At 41.8% G+C, this 25,514-nt stretch overlaps 1 protein-coding gene across 1 annotated transcript in view; it reads right to left on the bottom strand.

Annotated features, from left to right (window-relative positions):
• PPFIBP2 (PPFIA binding protein 2) overlaps window positions 1–20,322 on the bottom strand; it is a 126,992-nt gene extending 106,670 nt beyond the window's left edge. The window contains exons 1-2 of the mRNA XM_056852133.1: window positions 20,224–20,322; window positions 8,959–9,173 (exon numbers count right to left, since the gene is read on the bottom strand). Coding sequence (XP_056708111.1) covers window positions 8,959–9,173; window positions 20,224–20,287 — 279 coding nt within the window. The 5' untranslated portion in view covers window positions 20,288–20,322. The remainder of the gene's footprint in view (window positions 1–8,958; window positions 9,174–20,223) is intronic.
• Between the last annotated feature and the right edge of the window lie 5,192 nt (window positions 20,323–25,514).

The following is a 25,514-nucleotide window of genomic DNA, read 5'->3' as shown; positions in this document are numbered from 1 at the left end:
GCACAGGTACAATGCACATAGTAATTAGCTTGATTAGAACAGAGAGGAAATACTTGAGGGCAGAAAATTAGCATCTGCACTGAGATAAGAATCCTATGTCACTGTATCACTATAGTATTACAATATTATAACAGCCTATTGCAATGATGTACTAATTACCAGCTTTCATTTAAAAACTTATAACTCTACAATCTAAAGAGCTGGAGACTTATTTCTTAAGATAAAAGCTGGGAACTAGTACACTGTTGCATCAGATCATTGTAACATTACATGCTATAGTTATAATGCTATATAGAGCCAGTGTGGCTTAGTGATTAGATCTGGGAGTTCCCTCCACTATGAAAGCTTGCTGGATGACCTTGGGCCGGTCACACATTCTCAGTCTAATCTGTTTCACAGGACTGTTGTGAGGATAAAATGGAGGAGAGGAGAATGATGTTATCTGCCTCTGGAGGTGGCCAAAGAGAGCTGATAGAATTCCTTGGCACAAGAAGGAGGGATCTCTCTTGTGCTGATTCCATCCAGGCTGACAGAATTCTCCTGCCCGAGCTCCTGCTGAAGGTGGCCATTGCCGTACATGGGACTGCAGGCCCAAGCAGAGGCTCCAAGGTAATAGGAACATTTTAGAACCTCTGTAACGTTTAAGTTTAAGGAGCCTACCATAGGTAAACATCAGCTAGGGCATGTATTGAGGGAGGAACAGAGGAACTGTATGTTTACATTTTTCTCTTAGATCCCTTGCTCAACCTGTTGCTATACTGAGGGTATATGTGTGGGTATTTTATTTTTAATAAATGTTTTATAATTTTTAACACTGGTAGCTGTTTTTTGTGGCCCTGACCTGGATGGCCCAGGCTAGCCTGATCTCATAAGTTCTCAGAAGCTAAGCAGGGTCAGCCCTGGTTAGTATTTGGATGGGAGACCACCAAGGAATACCAGGGTTGCTGTGCAGAGGAAGGCACTGGCAAACCACCTCTGTTAGTTTCTTGCCATGAAAACCCCAAAAAGGGGTCGCCATAAGTCGGCTGCGACTTGAAGACACTTTACACACACACACACAGCTGTTTTCTGTACCACACAGACTCCAATGTTTCGGACATGCTAATTCAAAATGAGCACCAGGAGAAGGGAAGGGCAGTCAATTGGCGTTGTTATTTCCCTAGTGGTGCGCAAGTGCCGTAAGCTGTCCCCACTGGATAGCGGGAGACACAGGCATGAGGAAAGGCTTTAGAATAGCAACTCAGGGAAGGGAAGCTGGGAGCCCTGGTCCTCTCAGCAGCTAGTTCCTACAAAGGCCAGGTGGTGGCAGTAGCTGAATCAAAAGTGGGAAAGAAAATCCCTTCCAAGGGTTGAGAAAGCTAGTTGGATGGCTCATGCCAGGCTGATACCTTGGGTGACCACTGGTGCCCAAATGCCTTGGAGGGCAATATGGTATAGCTCAGTCTCAGAAGCTAAGTAGGGTCAGTATTTGGAAAGGAGACCGCCAAGGAAGGCTCTACAGAGGAAGGCAATGGCAAACCATCTCTGTTTCTCACTTGCCTTGAAAGCCCCTTGCTGGGATCACCATAAGATGGCTGAGACTTGACGGCACTCTTCACACATACAACTAAGATTACTGTTTTATCATTCATTACAGCTGATGCACATGGTTACTGTGCTGATCTTGCTCTTTTGAATTCTACACAGAAGCATCACAAACTGTACCTGTTTTATTTCATGGACTAACCAAGGAATACCAAGGTTGCTGTGCAGAGGAAGGCACTGGCAAACCACCTCTGTTAGTCTCTTGCCATGAAAACCCCAAAAGGGGTCGCCATAAGTCGGCTGCGACTTGACGGCACTTTACACACACACACACAACCCACTCTATCTTATCCATATAGGTTTGCTGAGTATCCACCGAGTATTGTCACCCAGGTAACATCTGGACTGCTGTAGGAGACCTAGCACTCTGAGTCCAAGCCATTATATCTACCTGTGTCAACTCTAATTTTTCTCTGGAAGTTCCTTCTTAGCTATGTGTTCCATTAAGACTTCACACAAGCCAGCATCAATACTTGTAAAATTAGAGGTGTACATCATAGAAAGATCATGGAATTGAGGCTTCAAGATAATTGGTCAAAAAACAAAACCTTAGGTGCAGGAGACCAAAAAAAGGAAGCATCTTGCAGTAAAGGGAGATGATATATATCATGACATTTACCATTCAGTAAGGCAAAAAAAGTATTTGTAACCTTAACTTTCTTAACCTACTAGAAACATTTTGATTTACAAAACCACTGGAGGAATATTTTGAAGGGGCAAAGGAATTGTTTTTAGGAAGGTGACTTAACTACAGCTTCCTTAGCTTTTCTAAGCAGAACTATCAGATACTTAAATGATGACAGAAGTCTCAGTACACCATTTTGGGAAACTACTGTTTTATAAAGCCAGACAAATGTAAAAAGTTTTTCTTTTGTACACATAGCTTTTTGGTGCATCTGCCTACACATAGCTTTTTGGTGCGTCTGCCTCTATATTGCAGTTTCTCAAAGTAATTTGCCCCTTTCCCAAATCATGTCCTACTTCAGTTATTCATGTGAGAACCCCGTTGGTTCAAAATACCAACACATGGCCAAAATCTACAGCTTTTTCCCCATTCCTGCGCATGATGTTACAAATAAATCAGTATACGTTTTCACCAAAGGTTTCTTTCCTCTTTGGGAAACAAAGCCACTCTGCATTCTAAGGCAGACAACCCTTAAAAAGACAAGCCCCCATTTTTTACTGTTCATCAGGAAACTGCAGCATTACCAAGAGCCTTTCTAAAAATATGCTGAACGTTATGGAAATATGGCAACATGAAAAAATATCTTTTGCAGCTGCAGTGGAATCCATAAGTCTCTAATTAAGAAACATATGGCATCCATGCAGAATTTCAAGTCGGGGGGAAAAGGGTAATTAAGTATCTATGGTTTAGCTAACCGAGTCAGAAATTGCTTTTAGTGGTTAATTTTTAATGCTGAAATTACTACCCATTTTACAATACCACACTACTGAAATATTTAGCAAATAATTACACCACCAGTAAGTAACCAATAATCATCTCCAGCCTATCGTTCTGAGTTGCTGGAGATTTGGGGGTAAAGAATAATGGGGTCATTATTCTTATAGAGAAGGCAGGTCTAACCAAGTCTGGAAACTTCGAGATAATGTGCAAGCTTTCAAGTTCACCAGAACTCTTCATAAGGCTGAATGTTACAAAATAAAAGGGGCAATGGAGATGTTTAAGGCCTGTTTTTGCCAGCAATCATGTGCTTAATGCTGTCAGTAGGGTTGCCAGGTCCCTTTTGGCTACCAGGGGGAGGTTTTTGGAGCGGAGCCTAAGGAGGGCAGGGTTTGAGGAGGGGAGGGGCTTCAATGCCATAGAGTCCAATTTCCAAAACGGCCATTTTCTGCAGGTGAACTGATCTCTATTGGCTGGAGATCAGTTGAAATAGCAGGAGATCTCCAGCTAGTACCTGGAGGTTACAAAAAACCTGTGCTGAAAATAGTGAATTTAACAATAATAACAACCCAAGGGCTCACATAAATGATACAATTTACTGAAGTAGAATTCTGCAATATAATACCACAATAACACAAAATCAGAAAAGGCAATAAGTAAACGAAAATACTTCCAAAGGAAGTTGTGTTCAGGTGAACAGTCCAGGCATATAAACAAAAGAACAGAGTTCTATTCAAGAAAAGTCCTGTGCATCAAGTCCAACATAAATGGAACTAGGTAAATTCACCCAATAAGTATCAAACCAACAGAAAGCAGAAAATTCTTCAACAGCAACAAAGACGACTCCTCGAGTTTGGTAGTCGTTTCGCAAATACAGGGCTCAGTTATTCTTCTCGTATAAGTGGGCAGAAAGCCTCTGTGGGGATACACAGGAATATATTTGATATAAAGAATTTTTCTATATTCATCTTAAAAAGGGGCCAGTAGAAATGGTCTTACCACTGCCATATGCAAAAGACCACTAGGGTTCCTTCCAAAAATAACATGCAATTCATAGGGCAAAATGCTTCTGTAAAGATATTAGAATACAATCAATATGGAAACATTGAAAAAACATTGAAAGAGCAAAGGGGCATGGAATCAGAAGTCAATGATAGGCAAAAGAGCTTACCCTTCTCACAATGAAAATGGACCAACACGGTTCTTTTACCCTCCAAGGAGGTTGTAAGAAGGCAAAATTACCTACACTGATATGCAAGTTACAGTTGGCTGCTAACAGCTGTGCCTAATTGAGGAACCTAGCCGCAGCGTCAAAAGAGAACGAATGTAAAAAAGTTTAAAGGAAACATCCCAAATCAAATTCATTGTTTAAGCCTGCGGGACCCATTGTTTTGAACAGGAAGATCATTTTCATTTCTTGTCTGTGTAAAATTAGACTGATGTCTTGCTTATGATAAGGTTTATGTTCATATTTCCACAGAACAAAAAATAATAGATCAACCTCAGTATGTCCTTTTTCCAGAAAATGAGCTGTTAAAGGGGCGTCCATTATGCGTGCGCGTATGCGAGTTCTGTGTTCACTTATACGTAATTTTAATTGTCTAGAGGTGGAGCCAATGTATAAAAGAGAACACGGGCACATAATCGCGTAGATCATGTTATGAGAAAGACAATTACTAAAATGATTCAACTGAAATTTGAATTTGAAGGCTGTGGAGCTGATTTCCTTGACAGGTAGACTATATTTGCAAACTGTGCATGCGCCGCATTTAAAATGGCCCACAATGTTAACCCGTTGTTTAGCGGGAAGAAGATCAGTTCTTACCAGGTGATTTCTCAAAGATTGAGTCCTTCTTAATCCAAAAAGCGGGAGTTGTTGGCATCCTGGCACACTCTGAAGGATGTGCCAATGACGGTGCACTATTTTCTTAATTTGGCTAGTAAGATGCGTAAACTGTAAAGATGAATAGATCCGGGAGGTTTTTTGAACCTGACCTTCCTCCGTTGCAAAAGTTCTTCGCGGCTTTTTTCAGATGCCCGCATTTGTGCCTGAGAGATTACAATATTGCTATATTGCAGGGTGCAACCCAGCAACAACAGCATGAGTTAATGCTGGCAAGAACAGGCCTTAAAATTATGGCGTAAAGTATCTTTCCCCACCCATTTTTCAATTTTTATTTTAACATCCTGGCTGATGAAGAGTTCTGGTGAACTTGAAAGCTTTAGAGCTTTGTGGCACACCGGCTGGTCCTCGTAAAAGGTATCGTATGGATGTACTTTGTATTCGGATTTTAATTTCAGACCAGCGTGGCTGCAAATAACTTTGCTTGTTTTGCATGCCTGCCTGTCGACATTAAATGTGTTCAGCTGAAAGTATTGCATGTTCTTCCACTGCCACCTGGGAGCTGAAGTTTGATCCTGTATGTTCTATGCACAGCCAGTCTGGCGAATGGCACTGACTCATGAATGCAGCCAACTGTACAACTTTAAAACCTGATCAATCTGTGTTGTGTGAATTGTATGTGTCAAAGGCTACTCAGCTAGCTACCATGCTGCTGCTGAACAGATGCAAAACTACTCAAATGTTTCTTGCTTTGAATTGTGAGGAAATCATTGAGGCCATCACATGAGGTGCTCAGTTCAACAGCAAACAGGCATTGCTTGAGACTACTGTACAGTCTCCGCTAGGGTTGCCAACCTCCAGGTGATGGCTAGAGATCTCCCACTATTACAACTAATCTCCAGGTGACAGAGATCAGTTATCCTGGAGAAAATGGCTCCAGGTTGGGAAATACCTGGATATTTTGGGGTTGGGCCTGAAGAGGGTGGGGTTTGGAGAGGGGAGAGATTTCAGTGCCATCGAGTCCAGTTGCCAAAGCACCCAGATATTTATATGCATTTCCAGAATAATGAGGGTTGCCAATATGTTGGTATTAGAGGAGATCCAAAATCCTAGAGATCAACATATCTGGAATATTTTCTAATGAGGTATAACATTCTTGACATCACTCAGTGTAACATTTCAGACTTGCTTGTAACTTGTCTAACTAGCTGAAAGAAGCTCTCCAAGTGGTTCAATCACAAAAGACTAGTCTCCTTTACCAAACAGAATTTAGCCCAATATTTTAATTTTTTATTTTGTAACTACACTGTAAGTTTCATCATACTGTAATGTTAGGACACTCTTTGTATATGTTGGTGCCCACAGATGTGGGATATATGTACACATATGTATATATATTGTATGAAAATACAAGTTAAATTCTACTCTACATTTGTAAAAGTGCGCTACTTGGACAAGATCAATACAGCTAATGACAGAATTTTAAAAAGTAACACATAGCAATTAGGAGGAGAGAAATTGTGGTTTTCCAATACTAGTCAATTTCCTGTACATGAAAGTACTAATGAGAGAACATTCATTTACTTACAAGATTATTTCAGAACAACAAAGTCTAACATCAAATGGAACGATATGAATTTCCTACATCTAACCATGTAATTAATATTAATACAGAGGAAGCACAAGGGATGAAAACCAATCCAATGCCATTGGATTTATGGTTCAGTGCTAGTTGTAAACAAAACACTGTTTTAAAAAGATGATGTATGAATTGTTTAAAACATGCCTTACAGCAAATTCTAAGAGCCCTGCCACAGGGTGCATCTTCCATGTAAAAAGGTTATTTTCTCTACAAGTTGTCCAGTGTATTTATTTTTAAATATTTATATCTAGTCCTTCCATCAAGCTCAGAAAGGCTCACAAAGGTCAAAATATTAACATCCTCTACCATTGCATAAGTGGAAACCCTAAACTGGTTTCAAATCTACCTTGAAGAGATGGTCCACTATAACCAAATTGACATGAGATCACGATGGGTAGCTGACCATGTTAGTCTGTAAATAGCAGTAGAAGAGAGCAAGAGTCCAGTAGCACCTTAAAGACTAACAAAATTTCTGGCAGGGTATGAGCTTTTGTGAGCCACAGCTCACTTCTTCAGATACAGCTGCACCTGAGGAAGTGAACTGCTGCTCACGAAAGCTCATACCCTGCCAGAAATTTTGTTAAGACTTTAAGGTGCTACTGGACTCTTGCTCTCTTCTACTGCAAATGGACATGGATCAGTTAAAGCTGGTGCACATTAAAACAACAACAACAACAGAAGAATAGTTTTAAATGTGGTTTGTATCCAGTTTCAGAACTGATTGATGGACATTAAGGAAGTCGGATTTACAATCACATGCCAACCTTCCCCAACTTCATTACAAAGCATGTTGTTGTTGTTTTGACAAACTTCATAAAAAGACTGAAGTAAAATGTTTTGAAATTGGTACCCGTCGTCAATTCCCAGTGTAAAGTTCTCAAATGCAACGCAATACTTGAAGGGCATGCAATCTGAAGACAGGTCACTTTGCTAATAACAAACTGACTGAGAGTTCCAAAGTGTTAGTGAACATTAACTTACAAGGCACAAGGTCTAGGAACTCTCTCTCCCACAGTGACTGAAGCCAGTTATTACAACTGCCTTCTTCTCATGCAGACGCAGCTTAAACATCCATTAACCCCATCCCCTCCCCATATCTACATTGAGAGCAGCTCTGCTCTCCTGGAGGGCTGGCTTTGGTGATGGCCGTGACACTAAATTATGATGCTGCTCATCAGGACATTGTTCCACCTAAGTTATGTGCTGCCGAGTCAAGCCAGGCACACGTTATGTACATTTAAATATGAAAAAAATGCTGAAAACACAGAGTCCATTTATGCATGGGAGTTTTTGCCTTGGATTTGCCACGCTTTAGATGCACTTTCCCCCCATCCATATTCTCAAAACTCAATAAGCCTCCATGCAGAGTTTTGAAATTTCGGATGGGAAAAATGTGCATCTAGAGAGCAGTAAATCCAAGGCAAAACCTCCCATGCATAAATGGCCAGAGAAAGTAGAACTAGGGTTTGGAGTGCAGAACCCTTACAAAGCTTGCAACTTAGCTTCTCTCTCTTTCTCTTTCTCTCTCTCTCTCTCTCTCTCTCACACACACACAGTCTGCCCTGTACTATTATTTTCTTTCATCTGGCTCTAATGCCAGAATTAGGCTTAGCTGGTGTGGGGAGGGGAGAGACACTGTAGCAAGCTAAGTGGTTTTCAGACAAAAGTTCTACCTTGCTCAATCAATCTCTTATTTTCCCCCTGAATTCAGACATCTCAGCTGGCCAGAGTGGTGTAGAGTCAGAAGACCCAAGTTCAAATCCCCACTCTATTATGAAGCTTACTGGATGCTCAGTCGCACACACGGAGGAGGAAGAAGAGGAAGAAGAAGAAGTGTTGGTTTTTATATGTCGGCTTTCTCTATAACTTAAGGAAGAATTAAACCGGCTTACATTCACCTTCCCTTCCCCTCCCCACAACAGACACCTTGTGAGGTAGGTGGGGCTGAGAGAGCTCTTAATAGAACTGTGAATAGCCCAAGGTCACCCAGCTGGCTTCATGTGTAGGAGTGGGGAAACCAACCCGGTTCACCAGATTAGAGTCTGCTGCTCATGTGGAGGAGTGGGGAATCAAACCCGGTTCTCCAGATCAGAGTCCACCACTCCAAACCACCAGTCTTAACCACTACACCACACTGAAAGAGGGGTAAATTCTGTTTACCATCCTAAGTTCCTGGGGATGGGGTGTGTGTAAAATGCACTGAATAAATAAATACTGTGCTTATCTATATGACTATGGAAGACTTTTGTTTAACATGGATTTGCTGCCATCACATCTAGTTTGGTTCCCACGCAGGAACCTTTTCTGCTCCCATAGGGCTATGGGACCATCCTAAAGCCAACATTGCCCAGGCAAAGTAATTCCAACATGCAATCTTGCTGCTTTTTATATTTCAAACAAACAAAATCATATGCACAAAGACACACACAAATACGTAATACAGGTATCATTTTTTCTCCCATACATATCAGACAGGAAACTACTCACCAGATTTTCCTCTAGCCAGGCACGTATACATGCTACAGTAGTCCCTGGAATCTGATTCCTTAAAGCTTCCCTCTCTTGAGGATCCTTCAGCATCTCTAATGCCATTTTCAAGTCTTCTAACAGGTGCAGGATTTGGAATGTGCCAAAGTACATAGACTGAGCAGGTGACACAATATCATAGACACCATTTGTATACTCTGCAGCCACCTTAGTACCTGAAATAAAATAATACGGTCAGCTGGAAGAAAACCTGGAGAACCAGTTTAACAAAAACAAGTTACTGGATTTCTTATATTTAGACCCTCCTGTCTAAATGCAATCTTTGTTATTTGTATCATTCATTTACATTGAAAATGTACTCTGTCAGAAATGATATCAGTATCATTGATCATAACTCCCAACGCCAACTGGAAAAATAGTCTGTCATACTGCCAAATACTTGATGTAGCAAAAAAAAAAAAAAAAAAAAAGTGAAATTTCTCTTTTTAAAAATTATTTTTAATATAATCAGAACAACTGGACTAAAATTATTCGTCTCTCTGAAATCATATTCCCAGACATGTTTAATTTTTTTCAAGTGCTTAAGAAATCCCTTTAAGAAATCTCCTCCTCCCCCCCACAACATCCAAGGTAAAGGACTTTTTAGGTAAAGGTAAAGATAGTCCCATGTGCAAGCACCGGGTCACTACCAACCCATGGGGTGACGTCACATCACAATGTTTACTAGACAGACTATGTTTACGGGGTGGTTTGCCTTTGCCTTCCCCAGTCGTCTACACTTTACCCCCTGCAAGCTGGGTACTCATTTTACTGACCTTGGAAGGATAGAAGGCTGAGTCAGCCTTGAGCTGGCTACCTGAAACCGACTTCTGTCGGGATTGAACTCAGGTTGAACAGAGATTTGACTGCAGTACTGCAGCTTACCACTGCACAACAGGGCTCCATAAAGGAGTTTTTAGCCATCTCATTTTTATGCCATTTATGCAATTAGGATTTTAGAAGATTCATGCTGTGCTGTTCTTGGGATGCTTTTAGATCACGATTCGACATTTAATTTGATTTGCTTTAATTGCTGTTAATTTAACTCTATTTCAAATATTTTGTATGATATTTTATTATGTTCAATGTGTTATTATTTATGTTATTAGTTGCCTCAGAAATATTTATGTGGGCTTAAATCCTCCCTAGAATTTCCACAGAGGTTTTTTTTTTTCAGGGAGGGGGCTATTCCCCCTTCCCATGGGAGATCTTACATTCCCCCCCAAAAAATAAAAACCATTCTTGGGGTTCCCCATCCACCAAAAGCACCATTTGGGAGGGTCTTTTGTGCTGCTGCAGGAAGGGGGGAATTGGTGGAAATCAGTCTCCCCCTCACTGCGCCCATGGAAACTTTAGTTGGGGTCCAAGCCATTGGAGAAAAGGGATGTTTATTTTTACTTAAAAAATTCAACTAAGGTAGATTACTGTGTTAATATTAATTCAGTTGCATATAATCAGTAAGGATAGTCTGTACTATGCCATTTAGAAGTTTTCAATATGTAAGTCATCAACTCTTAAAAATAAAAGATACGTCTTACCAATGAAAACATTTCATAAAGAAAACATAAAACTCTGTCAACATATCTGTTTTGTTCAAAAAATATTAACAGAACTGGCTTAATCATTCTTATGAAAAAATGTTTATCGACGTTCTTGAAAATCAATAATTCCCGATCATTCTCAATGATGGATTTGGTCTTACAATCTCCTTCCTGCAGAGGAAGGCCCACTTAACAGAAGGGTCACAATACTTGTTAAGGAAACTGAAAGGTGAAAATGACAAAACAGAATGCATGACATAAAATGCACGAAATGAAACAAGTTCTTTTCCACAAAATGCTTCACACATGATACAGAGAAAAAAGCTCCAGTAGCTGATAATAAGATATTTTTGGTGCAAGGTTACATTACTGTACAATTTTTCATTAAGTTGATTGTAACAACCCAACAGTGATACTAATTTCAGGGTAGATAGGCATGGGTGCCTTTGATTCTTAGGAAAAACAAAACAGATGAGGTTAGCTGCCTGCAGCTGTCCCTACCAACCATTAGATGTCACTACCTTTTCAGGGACACACCGCTGAATGCTTTATTTAAAAACACATGTACAGAGCTTTGGACAGTTTTGCATGTAATCTAGAAATTCACATGTGTTTCACTACCACGTTTCTTTCAACAAAGTTTAATACAGAATACCTTCAACTATTTCTCCTCACAAGTGTTACTTTACAAAGGGGCATTTCGACGAGAACTGTGTTTTTCTGAACAGTTTAGTTACTGAAACAGAGCTTCTTAGGGGACTCTCAAAAAAACTACCACAGAGGCTTTATTTAGTAGCTGGCTCCTACTGTTAAGAGACCACTACATTATACTTTCACTGTTGGCCAGTACTGATTTGATCTAACCAATAAATTACTCTGCAGGATCTATGTGGAAAGCCCCCAGACGTTCTATGAGTGTTCTCAGGGTTCACAAAATTAAGACAACACAATTCTAAAACAACAATTAAACAATTCAGAATAAAATAAAATCAAGACAAAGAAAGAAACTGGTTATGCTTCTAAATGCACTCACAGTACATTCCTAAGGAGAGTTACTCTCCAGTATAAGCCCACTGAAATGAATGGGCTTAGACTGGAGTAACTCTCCGTAGGAATGCCCTGTAATTTCCAAAAGCTCGGTAGGAAAAAAAAGTCTTCACCTGTCTACAAAAAGTTGCCAGGGAGATCAAATGTCTGGTGGGAGACACTTTCCAGTGCTACTAAAGAAAAGGCCCTGCTATTTGTGAATGCTACCTAGTATCTAGGAGAAATAATACTCTTAGCTGGTCTCCATTAGATGATAAACTACATAGAGGATCATATGGAAGATGTTCAAGATAATCAGAATTCAACCAATTCATGGTTTAATGAATTGAACCCCCACATTCAGATGCAGTCAACCTCTGAATCTAGGAGGCAACATCAGGGAAGACCGCCATGCCGTTGTTGGCCTCCAGAGGAACTGGTTGGCCAGTGCATGAGACAGGATGCTGGACTAGATGGGCCACTAGTCTGATCCAGCAGGGCTCTTCTTATGTTCTTAAAGTAGCACCCTAACCAGAGATCAGAAAAAAATGGACAAGTACAATAAGATTATGCTGACAAACCAGTAGTGGCAACTGAACCAGCCAACATTTCTGGATTGTCCTCAAGTGCAAGCCAACACAGACTGCTTCACAATATTCTAATTTGAAAGCCAACAAGGCATAAATTATACTAGCCAGGTCTCTATAACCCAGAAGAAATAACACAAAATAGCTGGTGGACTAACCAAAGCTAGTAAAAGGCACTCCAGGCCACAATCATTTTCCAGGAAGCCACAGGGTAATACTGGGTTTGGGAGTATCCATACTTTATGAACCTGCCACTTTAGGGGGAGTGTGGTCTTATCAAGAATATGAATGCCCCCAGGTCAACTGACTCCCCACAACCATTAGATCTGTCTTGTTTTATTACCCTCATCCAGTCCACCAGCCCTCAGGAATACCATTACAACATTTGGACCTGACTGGAAAAAAATAAGAATAAATACAGCATCATGTCTTCAGCATCCTAATGTTATCATACCCTATGACTCCATGGAGTGATAAACCCAGCAGATACATTTTATATTGCATTTATTTGGGAAATCACTAATAGTCAGCAGTAAAAAGGGAAATGTTCCAGGGTCTCTTACTGCTCTGTTTTCTTGTCATACCTTGTCAGACCTGTTAAACTCTTAGCCAGGAGTAGCCAGCATGACTCATGAGGAGACATCTTACCTCTGTCTAAAAGTTTTTGCCCCTTTTCCTACAGAATGACTAGCCAATGGTCAATGTGTATCACCATGGAAGCATAGGGAGCTACACAGACCAGCCGAAAAGCCCTGATGAATCTTGTAGGCCTAAAGGCAGCTCAACCAACGGATTTTCTTACCTTTGGCTTACTGCTGATAGACAGAAAGCTCCCCCCACAATTCACATTACATTGGCATACAGTGCGAAGTAAGTCACAATACTTTCAAAAAAATCCATGCTATTTCAGTTTTGCCAGACACAAGTCATCAGTTGCACATGCACGCAGCTCATGACCTGAAACAGAATTCTGTTAACCTTCTGTAAAATCATTAACTCACCCTGAGGGCTGCATCTCTCATCTCAAGTATATGTTTGTAGCCACAAGAAATTGTAGCTAGCTGTAAACTTAAGTGGTAACAGTTGGTCACCAAATCTAACAAGGGACAGAGCAGACTGTGATAACCATTACCAAAAATCCATTGGGGGTAAGATGAAGGCAGCTGTTGAATTATGGAGCAATACTCCTGTGGCAGTGACGTCACCTTGATTACTTATACACAAGTACCCACAGCAGGTTAAGACAGCTCACATAAACATACATATTTTAAGGACTTTCCCAAACTGCTCTCCATGCTGGGAACATGCCCTGTTCCACCACCTTGAGATAAAAGAACTACAGCCATATTCTGAGCTAGGTGAAGGTTTATATATATACACACACACACAGTAAAAGAGATGACAAACTTGTGTCTAGTCTGTACCACTTCACAGTCTACAGGTGGAAGATCTTATTACGGGAACTCTACCACAAATAGATATTCCACATAAAATATTAGATATCAATGGAAAGGCTTGGTTTTCCTCTGTTATCTGTTTTTTTTAAATGGGGAAGGAATATCTTTTTGTGGTAGAACTTCAATGATATCACTGACCTGCAATCTGAACTGGCACAGTCCAGACAACCGTTTGTAAGAAATAGGCTGAAGTCCTACAGTTTATCCAAATGAATGTAGGAAAAACTTCAAGCTGTTTTGTACCTACCCCAAAACATATATTCTTCATGGTACAGTGCCAAGGGAAAAAACAATGTAAGGTCTCTAAAATGTATACGTGTTTTATATTTACAATGGGAGGCCTGAGGGCACTGGAGGAAGGGGGGGAACACAATATTGAACAAGTGGGGGGGGGAGCAACTGCTTCCTCAAAGCCGTCATGTGATTTAATTAAGCTCTAGTAGAGTTTCCCAAAATTTTTGAGTCATGGAGCACTTTTCAGGAGAGAAATTTGTCACGGAGCACTAATTTTCACCAAGCACCTACATACTAAACCAAATGACAGTAGTATTTTTCTTTCCAATCTCTTCATGGAACACTAAGAGATGTTTCGCAGAGCACCAAGTGCTCCTTGGAGCACAGTTTGGGAACCTCTGCTCTAGTATATCCAGTCGGTGGGGAAAACAGTTAATCCCTTCAGCAGTTGCTGGAGCACAAGGAGGCAAGCAGTGAGTGAAGCTGAACTGATCAGGCTTGTGGCTTGATAGGGGAGGAAGCATGTAGCCTTGGCAATAGCAGCCCAGCAGATTCCGGTTTGCTGGTCCGATCAGGGCCGGTGCCAGTCATTTTTGCACCCTAGGCAAGGCTAACTACTTGTGCCCCCCCCAAATTGCAAACCAATTTTCAAAAACAGACATGTTGTAGAAAAATAAAAGCACAACACTTTTTATAAAGCATTATAGTTGACTATATTCCATAGCACTGTTGGGGTACTTACCTTAAAATAAAAAAATATATATAAATTGTCAGTTGCATTTTTTCCCAAGAAACTAATCTGTTGAAAACTGTGCCCCTCAAGCCAGTTCTGCACCCCTCTGAGGTACGCACCCTAGGCGACCGCCTAGTTCGCCTAATGGTAGCACCGGCCCTGGGTCCGACTCATAGCACCAGCACTAGTCATCCCCAAGCTTTTTTAAATCAGCCCTGTTCTCTCATTGGCTGTCTTTTGTAACAGGTGAGGAAGAACACATTTTTCTCTCTGAACTTGCTGGGTGATGAAATACCTAAGCTACGCCTCTGGCTCTAGATTGCTCATCATCTGGAAGGAGATCTATTAAAGTATAATTCTTTTAAGTCTTGAAACAAAATAAAAGATTGAAGAAGATTGCATTGCTGCAATACAGGGCATACTGCTGACAAGTGGGAAGCTTTAGTCAGTGGCGGACTGGGTCTAAAAATATTGGTTGCCAGGAGACAAAGGGGGCCCACCCACAACTATAAGTTGCAGTCATAAAGATCCGAGCCTATATAACGTATGCGTCGACCTCACATAACCTGAATCAGAATTATTTATTATTTTCTTAAATATAAAGTATCCTTGAAAAATGATTTTATTAAAAAAATTATTAAAATGGTAATACAACATAAATTTTAGTTGCATACAGTAATAATATTGGACTTTCTATTATATTTTCAAGCTACTAAAAGGTCATTAACATTTTAAACATGTCTAATGTTTAAGGGGGCCCACTTCAACAGGGCCCCATAGGGCCCACTTACCATCGGGCAAGCTGACACCTTGGCCAGTCCACCACTGGCTTTAGTCCAAAATGAGCATACAAACCATAGCACTAACCTGTCACACAGAGCAGATAACTCAATGTTAAATATGCAATGCTCTCCTAATATTCACTGAACTAGTGCTCAAAAGCATTAATTTCTCTTCATTATTTACACTACTTTCAAAGGAAATTAGTTTTCTAGTGTCAAGGCAAATGCATTATAACTTTACCCATTTCAACCGGAAAGTACTGAAGGTAATCAAAAAGCTAGAACTGAGAAGGCCAGAACATTCATCCCTTAGGAAAACCTACTACGTTTACCAAAGACTTGGAGACCTTCTTTCTAGTAATTTTATTAACAATATGGGGACCATTTACAGCTATTTTGATTCAGCAAACTACACATCTAATAAAATAAAATTGATCTGTTTGCAGGCCATCATTCCACCGGCAATAAGTGTTGATACAGGGGAAAAAAGAAGTCTACCATTTTGACTGGAAAAGCAAACCCCTTGGTTAGGAGTCAACATTTATGATCCAATGTTGTAACAGACACATGGGTAAGGGTGCAGCACAGACTTCCTTGGGCATTCTGCAGCAGCAATACTACTGAAGAATTGTGTATGTGTGTGTTAAGTGTCGTAAAGTCGCTTCCGATTCATGGCGACCCTATGAATCAATGTCCTCCAAAACAACCTATCATTAACAGCCTTGCTCAGGTCTTGCAAATTGAGGGCTGTGGCTTCCTTTATGGAGTCAATCCATCTCTTGTTGGGTCTTCCTCTTTTCCTGCTGCCTTCAACGTTTCCTAGCATGACTGTCTTTTCCAATGACTCTTGTCTTCTCATAATGTGACCAAAGTGCATTAGCCTCAGTTTAGTCATTTTAGCTTCTAGGGTCAGTTCAGGCTTGATTTGATCTATAACCCACTGATTTGTTTTTGGGTTTTTTTTTGGCAGTCCACGGCATCCGTAACACTCTCCCCCAACACCACATTTCAAAGGAATCTATTTTCTTCCTATCACCTGAAGAATTAGCCACTCATTTTGTGTTAACCTTTCAAGAATGGGTACTGCCACATTGGATTTCAAAAAAGAATAATTCTGCCTCTGTGCACCTTACTTGAAGGTGAATTTGTAATTTACTCGCTTGGTTTCAAGGTAAAGTTGAAGCACACACTGAATCAGCAGCATATTTAAACCACAAGATACGCCTGAAACCAGACAAAATGGAGGTGATGCTGGTCAGAAAGACTGATGTTTTAGGGGAGCTGGATCCACTTGTAGAGGATGGAGCTGGCATATGCAGAACAGGTTAAGAGCTTGGTGGTACCTGGCCTTGCTGTTTAAAAGGTAAGTTGGTGTGTAGTGCCCAAGAGTGCCTTTTATTGGCTGCACTTGGTTTGCTAACTCTTTCTGTTCTTAAGACTCAACCAGTCTGGCTACACTGATCCATGCTTTTGCAACTTTATCAGTTAGACTACTGTAATGTGGTCTATGTTGGGGCTGCCCTTAAAGACAATCTGGAAAGTTCAGCTGGTTCAGAATGTGGCAGCCTGACTACTGTCAAGGGGTAGCCGATGGGAACACACCTTGCCCATCTTAAAAAAGCTACACTGGCTGCCAGTTTGTTTCAGAGTCCAATTCAAGGTGCCAGTTATGACCTTTAACACCCTTTATGGCCTAGAAATCACATATCTAAACGACTCTCTCATTACACATATTCATGAGTGCCAACTAAGTGTCCAGCACAAAACTGCAATTCCAAAATGAGAAATAATGAGGCCATTACAGGTTGGGAAAATGGCATGGGGAGTCTGAAGACCCTTTCCCCCTGCACCATAGTCTAATCTGAATTGGGCCCCTGCAGCACAAATTAATTCCCTACGGCTGCTATCTGGCTGCAGGAAAGTGATGTAAGACAGAGGAGCCTGTATCTGGGTTTTTTTTTTAATGCAATGTCTAGTTTGGTCTTTCAAGTAGCCTAACCGGCATCACATTGTGGAATAGGCTCCCTGATGAGAGGTGTGCGGCTTTTGGAGAAGGCGCTGCAAGACCATTTTATTTGCAAGGGCTTTAAATAAGATACGGACAGCAGACATCTTTTTTGGGGGGAGGTATTTGGGATTTTATTTTGTATCTTTAAAGGAGTGTTTTTAATTGTGATCAGTAAGCTGCCCTGGGTCATGGAGAAAGGCAAAGTATAAATATTTTAATAAACAAAGTAAATAAAATGCAGATCTTTTGAGATAGTTTGCGGGGTGGGGATGGTAGCAAGAAGACATTTAATGCTTCAGCACATCAAGGAGGGAACAGTATCTCTCTTTATCTCTCTCTAATTTCCAGCCACAGACAGATGCCATTCTTTTGTGTCATGTTATTTTTAATCTAACTTGCTACAGTTGCTGCATTCATTTTTTTTTTTTTTAAGTTTTTGCTTGCTATCCAGAAGGAAATAGGAAGAAAAAGGATACTGGCTGCAGAAGAATGTACAACACCGTATAGAAAATCTAGGAATGAGTCAAACACTTTTAGTACCATTTCCCATATAAACAGATGATCGTAAACATGATTCAAAAGTGGCTCCCTCTTTTAGCCCTTCACTCACCTTCGCATGCGAATTTATTCAACCAGAAAAAAATCTACAAAGCAAGTTAAATAGAGAAAAATGTAATGATAATGAAGCAGCAACCGTACAGAATGTTATTTCCTCTCTTTCCTTCCAGCTCAGCAACAATCCTATGCTTCTGAAATGAATTTCATTGGCAAAAAGTTAAATGTAGAAAAAAAAAAATCAACTGCTGTGCAGACTGATAAGGTTAATGCATGATAAAAAAAAACACTTCCAAGTCCTCTGAGAGATGTATACATAAAAGCAAGGCACTTGAACTGCTGAACAAAGAACTTGCTATGAAGACTACTTTACATAGGACCAGCATCACATGGAGCCAGCTTCAAATATCGTCCCCATGATGCCTTCTCCATGCCACTATAAGCAAGTAGCAAGGCTCATTACATGGTTCTGCCCAAATGTGTGCAAAGTGTCATTACTGGCATCATACTTGGAGAGGCTTGCACTGGCATGGAAACTCCCGATGCAATCTAGAAGAACTAAAAGAGGAGGCCAGACACACATTACTGAAATATCATGGAGAAGAAACTCCAAAAGATCTTGATTCAAATTGATTCCATGTCTGTGTACAGCTACCCAGTTCATTTTTGTCCTGTCTTTTCTACAAGGAGCTCAGGGTAACACACATTTCTCCTTTCATTTATATCCTCACAGCAACCCTGTGAAGAAGCTTAGGCTGAGACTGTGACTGGCCTAAGGTAGTGTGGAGACTCAAACCCCCAGGTCTCCCATTTTCTCATCTACCACAACACATGTAAAAAATATTAACACGTAGATTGATGGTATAGTGGTTAAGGCATCAGACTATGGCCGGGGGAACCCAGTTTCAAATCCTCACTCATGATACGGAAGCTTGTTGGGTGGGCTGAGAGAGTTCTGAGAGAACTGTGACTGGCCCAAGGTCACCCAGCTGGCTTCATGAGAAGGAGTGGGGAACCAAACCTGGTTCTCCAGGTTAGAATCCACCGCTCTTAACCACTACACCATGCTGGCTCTCCTCCTTTAGTTACAGGCCAAGATATCCAGAACTCTTTTCTGTTTGGCTAGATACCAGACTACAGATTATTGTACTTTGATTGGATCAAAAACTCCGGTGGGAGGTTTTTTGGGGCGGAACCTGAGGAGGGTGGGATTTGGGGAGGGGAGGGACTTCAGTGCTATAGAGCCCAATTGCCAAAGTGGCCATTTTCTCCAGATGAACTGATGAATCTCTATCGGCTGGAGATCAGTTGTAATAGCAGGAGATTTTCTGCCACCACCTGAAGGTTGGCAACCCTAATTTCTCCCCAAAGGGGGGAAAGGGGGGATATCACCTTTTCTACATAATATGGAAATATAGCTGTGGAAGGGGGATTTTATGTGGATAACTGGCCAAAGAGAAATGTTCAGCAATGCTGCACTCATCCATATTCAGCTCCCAAACAGTTTCTTTTCAGTTAAAAAAAACGTTTCACCTATGTGAATGTACCAAATGCAAGCTAAGCCAAGAGGCTTAACAAGCCTGGAAACCAAGTTGACTTGTGAAGATGAGCAACATGAGCAACCAGTACATTTCAGAAACATGAGCATCACCTAAATCAAACTGTGTCAGATGGTGGAGATGGTTCAGCTCCAGTATTTAAAGGAATATATTGCTACACACTTAGCTAACTAATTTTAAACTATCCCCATGTCTCTGTACTTCTTTTCCTGAAATCCAAAGATATCTTCTATAGTCAATTTATGTCTATTCCTAGTTAACACTTTTATTCCAAGACAGACATAAGATCTTGGATTCATCTGAGTTTTGAAACAGATTAGCATAGCCGTCATACTTTCATAAATTAATTTCACTTAGTACTATTTAAAACAGCTCTGCAGTTGCAACCATTGTGAGATACAAAAATATTTAGAAAGCTTCACATGATCAAACATAGGATTCCAAACAGAATAATGAATCCTCCATTTCCACACTCATAGAAGGGATTCAAGGCACTCATTCTGCAACCAGGATGATCTTATTCATTTATTTACTTCATTAATACCCAACCTTTCTCCCCAAAAGGGTCCCAAAATGCCTTATAACATTCCCCCCTTCTCCTTTCTATCCTCACAACAACCCTGTGAGGTAAATTAGGCTGACTGGCCCAAGGTCATCCAGCAAGCTTCCAAGGATCCTCCAAATCCTGGTCTGGCACTCTAACCACTATACTATACATTCTGTAAACATAAAACATTGCCATACCTGCAATAATATCATCCATTTGTTCTAGAGCAGCTTCAAGCATGTGACTAGCATCAGAAGCCATGGTTTTCTGGCTTGCTTAGATCTGCTTTTCTTGGTCTATAAAGGAGGGAGATAAGTTAATGTTTATTAAAATCATATCAACATCACTCTGCCATAAAATTAATCATATAAATCTCAACTATTATGAGCATCACTTTTTCTTTAGTACACATTGTTTCTTTAGTACATATTGTGTCATAGGATTCCCTCTGATTTCATAAAAGCAGACTAATATGACTGGATTTAGTGTCTAAAGCTATGAGTTACCGTATTTTTCGCTCTATAAGACGCACCTGACCATAAGACGCACCTAGTTTTTAGAGGAGGAAAACAGGAAAAAATATATTCTGAATCAAATGGTGTACTGCCCCTGGAAGCCCAGCAGGGGGGTCTTTAAACTCCTCCCCGCTGCCATCCCAGGCAGCACAGAGCACTTTCAAGACCCCCCCCCCTGGCTTCTAGGGACTCCCTGGAAGCCCGGCGGGAGGGTCTTTAAACTCCTCCGCGCTGCCATCCCAGGCAGCGCAGAGCACTTTCAAGACCCTCACGGCTTCTAGGGACTCCCTGGAAGCCCGGCGGGGGTCTTTAAACTCCTCCACGCTGCCATCCCAGGCAGCGCAGAGCACTTTCAAGACCCTCCCGGCTTCTAGGGACTCCCTGGAAGCCCGGCGGGGGTCTTTAAACTCCTCCACGCTGCCATCCCAGGCAGCACAGAGCACTTTCAAGACCCCCCGCCCGGCTTCCAGGGAGTCCCGGAACCCCAGCGGGGGGGTTCCGGGGGAACCCCAGCGCTGGGCTGCCGGGGGTCGGCCGTGGCTCCCAGGGCCTCTCGCAGCTTTGCCCTCCCCGGGGGCCGGATTCATACACATTTGCTCCATAAGACATTCACACACATTTGCTCCATAAGGCACAGACATTTCCCCTCACTTTTGAGGAGGAAAAAAGTGCGTCTTATGGAGCGAAAAATACGGTAAACCTTCCATTTATCTTCATGAATATTTGATACAGAAGAGAGCTAAAAAGTCTGAATCATGTGGAAGTTGTTCTTCTAAAAGAATTGACAGTACGCTTACTGAAAAAACATGCTTCTCCTCTCTTACTATATCAAGTTTACGAGACTGTTACAATATTTCAATGGTAAAATCATGTAACTCAAGTCGTAAACCTTAGGCTTCCCTTTTAGTGTGTGATGGCTGGATATTTATGACTTTTGATGTGAAAAGAGTAATTAAGAAGAAGATATTCCAATAGGATATTTGAATGTCCTTCTTCCATCTTTGCTAAGTATTCTGCGGTGTATTTCTTTACAGATCAAAAGAATCTGCAAAATTATGCACACCTTAACAGTAGGTTCTGTAACATTTAATACTCTACAAGTGAGAACCCAGAAGGAGTTGCAAGGGGCATCTCATTTCTGCCTCTCCCTCTACTTCCTCTTTCCCTTCCCTGAAAGCCCACATAGCCTCTCCCCCTTTCCTACTTCCTTCTCTCCTTCCCATCCAACAGCTTATCTGCCCCTATGTCTTCAGCTTTTCCTGTGTCCCCACCAGCAGTTTCTACCTAGGAAAACTATGGCCTAGTTGTGTGGTGCTGGTAAACATAAGGAGGCCTGGAATGCTGTGTTAGGGGCTTTCTAGCCCCTAACACACTCCAGGCCACCCATCCACTGATCTCCCAGCTGCCTGCTTGCTTCTTCTCCACCCCCAGCAGCAGCAATGACTGTTCTCCCCTCTGCTTCTCCCCCTAGCAGCAGCAATGACTCTCCCAGTCTCCCACATGCTTCTCCCCCCCCCAGCAGCAGCAGCGGCTCCCCCAGCCACCTGCCTGCTTCCTCTCCCTCCTAGCAAGTCTACAGAGCCTCAGATCTTTCACATGCACATGATTGCTTAAATTGGAGATGCCAGGGACTGAATGTAGGAGGGACTTCTGCATGCTTTACCACTAATCTGTGGCCCCTCCCTTAAAAGGCCATTGCACACTAGGTTCTGTCTGGTGGTGGGAACCATGTTCTATATTTACCACTTGGAAATTAAAGTAGTTACTATTTCAGCAAACACAAATCGAAGAAAATTCCTTTCCAGCCTCAAAAAGGAGAAAAGTCAGTTTACTTAAAAACAGAATGGACTAGATTGCAAAATCTGACCCATTAGATACTGTTAAATTGACTAAACATGCTCTCTAACGCCATACTTAACTCAGTTCACATATTTTGGTTCGTACTACCAGCCAATATTTAACTGAAGTTTTTCTGATGTTTTTCAACACTCGCAGACTTGCTCAGCTCCACATTGCTCCTCAGGTGGTAAAGTCTACAAAGGGATTTTGGCTCAAACTAGACATTCTTAACAAAACCTCTTGCCACTCATAAGAGGATTTATAGTTCATTTCAGGAAATAGGATTATTTCAAACAAATCTAAAAAAAAAAAAAATAGCCCTAACCTGGTTTTGTACAAAAGATCCTAACATAAAAATATGTGCTAAATATGAATGTTATTCACTTTAAAAAAAACACCTTCATTAAGAAGTAATCTACAAGCATTTCAATTGAACATACACATATAACACAGCTTGCGCTATCATGTACAAACATGGTTAAGTGCGTATTATGACACACATTTACATGCAGGGGCTTCCAAGTAAGTGCATGCATGTAACTAGACACTTGCACAATTTTTAAATATGACTATAAATAGAGGTACATAAATTTCCCCGTTCCATTTTCTTCAAACAATTCAGTATCTATGGTCACTTCATAATGTCAGTCTTACATTTATTAACCCTAAATTGCCCCAAAGAGGGAACTCCTAGTATTAATAACTTTAGGCTATGTCTGAAATTTGGCAAATCTCTATCAAATTAACATCAAAACTGCCTAACCTGACATCATGCTGCTTACAGTAAACACAGGATATAAGTTACTGCTAAAAAGTACCGATTTTTCGCTCCATAGGACGCACCGCTCCATAAGACGCACCTAGTTTTTAGAGGAGGAAAACAAGAAAAAATCTTGTTTTCTTCCTCTAAAAACTTGTCTTATGGAGCGAATGACGGCTGGGCACGTGCACGTCGGGACGGTGCGAGCCGGCGTTCCCCGCCCCGACGGCCAGCTGGGAGGCGGGTGGGGCCGCACAGAGCCGGCTGGGTGCGTGCGCGTCAGGACCATAAGACGCCCCCCCAGCTGGCCGTCGGGGTGGGGAAAGCCGGCTCGCACTGGAACAACGCGAGCTGGCTCTGTGTGCCCTGCCCGCCTCCCAGCTGGGAAGCGGGCAGGGCGCACAGAGCCGGCTGGGCGCGCTGGAATGACGCGAGCCGGCTTTCCCCGCCCCGACGGCCAGCTGGGAAGTGGGCGGGGCGCACAGAGCCAGCTGGGCGCGCTGGAACGGGGCGCACAGAGCCAGCTCGCATCGTTCCGGGGCGCCCAGCCGGCTCTGTGCGCACATTCGCTCCATAAGGCTCACAGACATTTCCCCTCACTTTTGAGGAGGAAAAAAGTACGTCTTATGGAGCGAAAAATATGGTAAGCAGCACTGAGCATCTCACAATTTCAAGCTGAGAGAGACAGACAGAGGTGCATTCTTCAATGGCACCAATCCCCTATGCACCTGACCACTGGGGGTGAGTGTATACCAACAAGAAGCCCTCCCAATAATTCTTACCACCACTTCTGAAACTGAATTCAGTACACTTTCACCAGGAAAAGACCCTCTCTACCTTTAAAGAAATTAGCAACTTATCAAGATATCTATTAGAGGAAGTAGCAACACAAGATTGTGGGGGATGGGTTAAAGTGACATACCAGCGAACTTTCAGTCCATTCCCAGCTATTGCAGTACTTCATATTCAGCTATTTCAAGCAGGGGACACGCAAGGACTTGCAGGGGGGTATCATTTCCCCTCCCCCACTATTCCCTCTTTCCCTTCCCTGAAAGCCCCCTTATATTCTCTCCTCTCATTTTATTTCCTTTGCTTCTTCCCACTCACCAGCCAACCTACCTTCGCCTGCCTGCCCTGGTCCCAAAGCAAATTACACCATTCTCCTCTCCTCCATTTTATCCTCACAACAACCCTGTGAAGTAGAGGTTAGGCTAAGAATATGTGGCTGGCCCAAAGTCACCATGTGAGCTTCCATAGCAGAGTGGGAATTGGAACCTGGGTCTCCCAGATCATAGTCTGAATCTCTAACGACTACACCACACTGGCTTTTGTGGGGTAACCGCTGTTGAACAGAAGCAAGCAGCTGAGCATGGGTGAGTCATGCAAGCCATGTGGAATCAAGGTGCCAGAAAGTCCCAGGCTCAATCCCCAGCATCTCCAGTTAAAGAACTGGCAATAGGTGATATGAAAGACCTCTACCTGAGACCTTGGAAAACCTCAGACTGACAAGAGAGCAGTCTGACAGTGATGGACCAATGCTGTGATTCAGTGTAAAGCAGCTTCTTGTGTGTTCCAGCTCATATGGTTGCCTGGCTCTGATACATCCTTCCTCAGAGGCCAAAGCAGCCCTGCAAATGGCCCTGCCTCCTCCCCTGCATTTTACTGACAGAAACCAAGGCTTTAACTGGCAATACTTCATGGTTGCCTAGCAAAGGTGCTGCTTCTTAAAAAAAAAACAACAACCCACAAGTGCTTTGTTAAGATTTCAGTTTTTTCTGCAAACCTAGGGCTTTTCTCTGGTTTGTAGGAAAATCTGTTTTATCTGTTCATGGCTCCAGGCTCCAGATTTAAGTATTCACAGATTTGGCCACACTGAGAAATAGATATACTGATGTCAGAGAGTACAAGAATGCCTGGTTTTCTTCATCATAGTACAAAGGTACAATGATGATTGTTATTACTGTCACAAAAGCAAGCAGTCTATGTAAGCCCTGATACTTCAGCAGTTTGAGGAGGGTTATAAAATATATATACTCCAGTGCACCCAGTTCAGTTGGGAGTCTCCATAATCAGATACTCATAACTGCTTTCAACATCAAAACAGAGATCGTAAACCTGTTATCTGGGCTGCAATGTATGTGTATGCTATTGAATGGTGTTCCATACCAGATATTCCTTGCACATTGAAAAAAAGATGTCAAAGAAAAACCTTGTCTAGCCTCTTTCTGGGTATCTAACAGGGTATCTACATATACAAGAAATCATCTGTATGGAGGTTCATTCAAATGTGAGTTTCCACCTGTAGTATGCCTGGCACAGCCCAAACGCAGGATTACCACATCAATATGGAAACTAGGCCAATTTGTATATCGTA

The sequence above is a fragment of the Euleptes europaea genome, chromosome 6, assembly GCF_029931775.1.
Source record: "Euleptes europaea isolate rEulEur1 chromosome 6, rEulEur1.hap1, whole genome shotgun sequence".
NCBI lineage: Eukaryota > Metazoa > Chordata > Lepidosauria > Squamata > Sphaerodactylidae > Euleptes > Euleptes europaea.
Note: the sequence above shows the minus strand (reverse complement) of the source record. Positions and strands in the feature narration are given on the sequence as shown.